The sequence below is a fragment of the Pollicipes pollicipes genome, unplaced genomic scaffold, assembly GCF_011947565.3.
Source record: "Pollicipes pollicipes isolate AB1234 unplaced genomic scaffold, Ppol_2.1 Scaffold_4219;HRSCAF=4965_pilon_pilon_pilon, whole genome shotgun sequence".
Classification (NCBI taxonomy): Eukaryota; Metazoa; Arthropoda; class Thecostraca; order Pollicipedomorpha; family Pollicipedidae; genus Pollicipes; species Pollicipes pollicipes.
In genome coordinates this window covers 27,004,981-27,008,859 of record NW_023596448.1, presented here as the reverse complement: position 1 = coordinate 27,008,859, position 3,879 = coordinate 27,004,981, and the positions used below count along the sequence as shown (strand labels likewise).

The following is a 3,879-nucleotide window of genomic DNA, read 5'->3' as shown; positions in this document are numbered from 1 at the left end:
GTCCGCTCCCTCCCGATGACCAGCGTCCCGTCCCACTGGTTCCAGCCCTCCCTGTTACCAAGCGTCCCGCTCCCTGGTGAGCTGGACGCTGCCCGCTGAGGCGGCGGCCGGTGTTACATGAGCCGGTGTCCGTCGGCAGGCGAGGGTCGGCTGGGCACCAGCGAGAAGTCCTTCAACATGATCCTGGCCACGCAGAGCTACGAACAGCTGCGGCTCACCTTCCAGGCCTACGAGAAGATCTCTAAAAAGTAGGTTGATGCTCGGATCTACGACATTGATGGCGTTTAGATGAGACGGAATTGTTCGTAAGGCAGTGTTTTTTGATGAGCCGAGGGACCCAACGTCATCATCGTGGTTGGTGGACGTCTTCGCGTGAGGCGTGCCGCTTCGCTAGGCGGTCTGTACAATCCACCTTCGCATGGTCAGCTGCCTTCACAAGATGGCTCCACCCGTCTCATTCACGTGTCGTGCTGTCCCCGACAGGACCTTTGAGCAGGCGGTGCGGAGCGAGACGCACGGCGACTACCAGGACGCCCTGCTCGCCATAGGTGGGTGACCCCGCCGCCCCGGTGTGACCCCCTGTGTGGCCGGCCGGCAGAGCGTTTCATGTGGCCGTGCGGAGCGAGACCCGCGGCGATTACGGTCGGGCGCTGAGCATGCTCGGTGAGTTGTGACTGTGTGGTTGGCGGGGTTCGGTAGCCCGCAGGGCGATGGAGGCGGAGCAGACGCGGTCCCTCTAGTCCTAGTCGGTTCTTGGCCTATTTTTTCTGTTTTTCATTCTTTGCTTATTTTGCGTTCGTCCCTGTCTTCTTCTTCGCCTTTCCTCCCCTCCTCACTGCTTCCCACCCGCCGTCCGCCTGGGCCGTTCATCCCCTTATCCCCGCCTCCCTACCTCCCGCCTCTGCGTCGCGCGCCGCTCTGCCTCTATACCCCTCTCCCCCACATTTCCGCCTCTCCGACTCTCCGCCCTCCCGGCTCCTCCTCTCTCGTCCCCGGCTTCCCGCCTCCCAGTCGCTCTGCCGTCTCTCTCCTCTTCCACGGCTCCCCTCCTCCGCACCTCCCCACCTCCCTGGCTACCCCTGTCCCTGCCTTCTCGCCTCCCCGCCTCCCCGCCCGAGTTCGTGCCTCGTAGTTTCGTAGTGTGCGGTTCCATGCCCGACTAATCAGTCCGCTTTGAAGTCAAACCACCAGCTCTGCCTCTGGCTGTGTTGTCTAGAACCAGCCGCGGGCTAGAGCCAACTTCGGGCTTATACCTTGAAGGGTGACGGAGTGGCGCTTGTGAGCAACGGGCAACAGGCAACCTCAAATGAGCGCGAGGCTTTGGGATTTCTAGGCCTTTTGAGAGTCTGCTGGCTGGGCCGATGTGCCTGGTGCCTGGTTAGATGTGCCTGGTGGCTGGTGAGATGTGCCTGGTGGCTGGTGAGATGTGCCTGGTGGCTGGTTGGATGTGCCTGGTGGCTGGCTACATGTGCCTGGTGGCCGGGTAGATTTACCTGGTGGCTGGGTCATTGCGCCTGGTGGTCGAACTTTAGCTTGAAAGTGGTTGTGATCCGCGCATGCCGTCAGGGAAGCATTCCTTTACTACCAGAAAAATAATCTCGCTGCTTTTCGCGGTGTTTTCTAGGGCTTTCTTGGCCTTACTCGAGCGTGAATGGACGGCTGTACTCTATGAAATGTCTGCCATGAATAGGTGGCGCCGGCGTTGGGAACCACTGGTTAGATAAGTGCTTAGTCGCGATGGTCCATTTAACGTGGTGTCAACATATTCCGAAACTTCACGACCGCCGTATGGGCCTGGCCGATCGCGTAACTAAGAAATGCTAATGAAAATAGAAATAGTGCAGAGGTGTTTGAGGGTTTACAAAAGTCTGTTCCCATTTATGCCATGAATTCCGCTGTTCCCAAGTAGTAGGCCGATTCTCCGCGCCCTCCCGTGGTATGTCGTAGTCTTTTACACGAACGTTGCGAGCGAGGTCTCGAAGCGGTTCGTGTGGTTTGAGTTGGGTACGCATTTTGGAAAACATCAGCTTTACATTTAGTGAGGGAAAGTGGGCACATCGGACTGGTTTGTCCCTGTAAACACGTGCATTGTGATTTTAGACAAAAGTGGCCCAGAGGATATGCCTGCAAGACATTTGCAAGATATGCAAGACAAGTACATTTGTGGGGAACGTTATGCATGTAGACCAGACAGTATTAATAGCCCATTTTCCCCGTAGATAAACAGGAGAATAGAGAAATAGGTGTGATCTTTCGGCTACATGCCTCTATCGAAACGTATATCAGCACACAGACTGCTAAACATGTGTACATTTCGATAAAAGCGTGTAGCCGAAATACCACACCTATCTCTCAATTTTCCTGTTCATTCTACGAGGGATAAACTAGTAACACGGTCATCCTTTGTGGTTCCCTCACGTGCCGTTGACATGTCTGACGTTCAAATGGCGGCATACCCTCAAAAACGCCCAGGTTATGCATTCCAAGCATGTAGTTTTCGACCTTTACCACGCGAATGCTCCTTGCCATCTACCATCGACCGCAACACGATCAGTTCACACTCAGCTCACGAGATGTCGCCGCGATGGTCTTCCGCCGAGCAGTGGCGGTGGCGCAGAACCGGCCGGCGTTCTTCGCGGGGCGTCTCAACCGCTCCATGAAGGGACCCGGCACCAACGACAAGGACCTGATCCGGCTGCTGGTGTCTCGTGCGGAGATCGACCCTGGGCAACATTAAGGACGAGTACCTCAAAATGTTCGGCAAGCCGCTGGAGAAGGACATCCATGTGAGTGGCAGCGCTAGTCGATTACTGACGGGTCTCCTCTGGGGCCTTCCCTTGGCTAGTTCGCGGGTGGATTATAGCCGGCATAAGCTCTATATTCGTGTTGACTTTGAGGATATCTGCATCTGTGTTAGATGCGGAGCCGGAAACGAGCAGGACCGGAAGCTGGGCGGGTTTCTGCTTGCACAGTGACGAAATTTGAACTTAACCTGCCGGCCCAGCTCAATCGGGCAATATTCAAAATAAAGGTCGTGGCTTCAACGGTAGTGCGTGCCGCATGCGCTTATAGGCGTTTCCGTAAAAGCTGTGAACGATATTGCGACGTAAACAAATTACAGGCATTTTACTTTCGATTGGCCAAAGTCGCCTCAAATTTTTCGAGTGCAAAAAGCTGCACAACACGGCGGAAACCTGGCCCAGGTCTGAAAGATCCTGGGCGTCGCAACGGCGCAAACTCAACACGTTTTGACGGGGAGGGAAAGGGCACTCACACTGGCGAATGCCGGGGTCGGTCTGTGGAGGCCGGACCGTGACCTCCGTCTGTGACAACCTGGCCATGACTCCGGTCTGTGACCGGACCGTGACTCCGTCTGTGTCCGGACCGTGACCACCGCCTGTGACCGGACCGCGACTCCGCCTGTGACCCGGACTGTGATTGTCTGTGATAAGACTGCGACTCCGCCTGTGACCTAGCCATGACTCCGTCTGTGACCGGACCGTGACTCCATATGGTGACCGGACCGTGACTCATCTGCGACCGTGCCGTGACTCCATCTGCGACCGTGCCGTGACTCCGCCTGTATCTGGCCATGGCTCCGTCTGTGACCGGACCGTGACTCCGTCTGTGACCGGACTGTGACTTCCGTCTGTGACAAGACTGCGACTCCGCCTGTGACCCTGGCCATGACTCCGTCTGTGACCAGTGCTATGACTCATCTGCGACCGTGCCAGCGACTTCCGGCCTGTGACCGTGCCGACAGAGCGACACGTCCGGGCCACTAACCGCAAGCTGCTGCTCCGTCTGGTGGGCGCCAACAGACGCGTAAAGAGTGACCGCGTCCAGCCCGTCCGCCCCCGACGCCCGCAGCAGGAGCCC

The 3,879-nt window shown here is 57.1% G+C and overlaps 1 protein-coding gene across 1 annotated transcript in view; it reads left to right on the top strand.

Moving 5' to 3' along the window:
* The window catches only part of LOC119095086 (annexin-B12-like), a 9,421-nt gene extending 6,684 nt beyond the window's left edge, over nucleotides 1-2,737 (top strand). Inside the window, exons 2-4 of the mRNA XM_037217978.1 lie at nucleotides 140-248; nucleotides 484-548; nucleotides 2,604-2,737. Coding sequence (XP_037073873.1) covers nucleotides 140-248; nucleotides 484-548; nucleotides 2,604-2,737 — 308 coding nt within the window. The remainder of the gene's footprint in view (nucleotides 1-139; nucleotides 249-483; nucleotides 549-2,603) is intronic.
* Nucleotides 2,738-3,879: the final 1,142 nt, after the last annotated feature.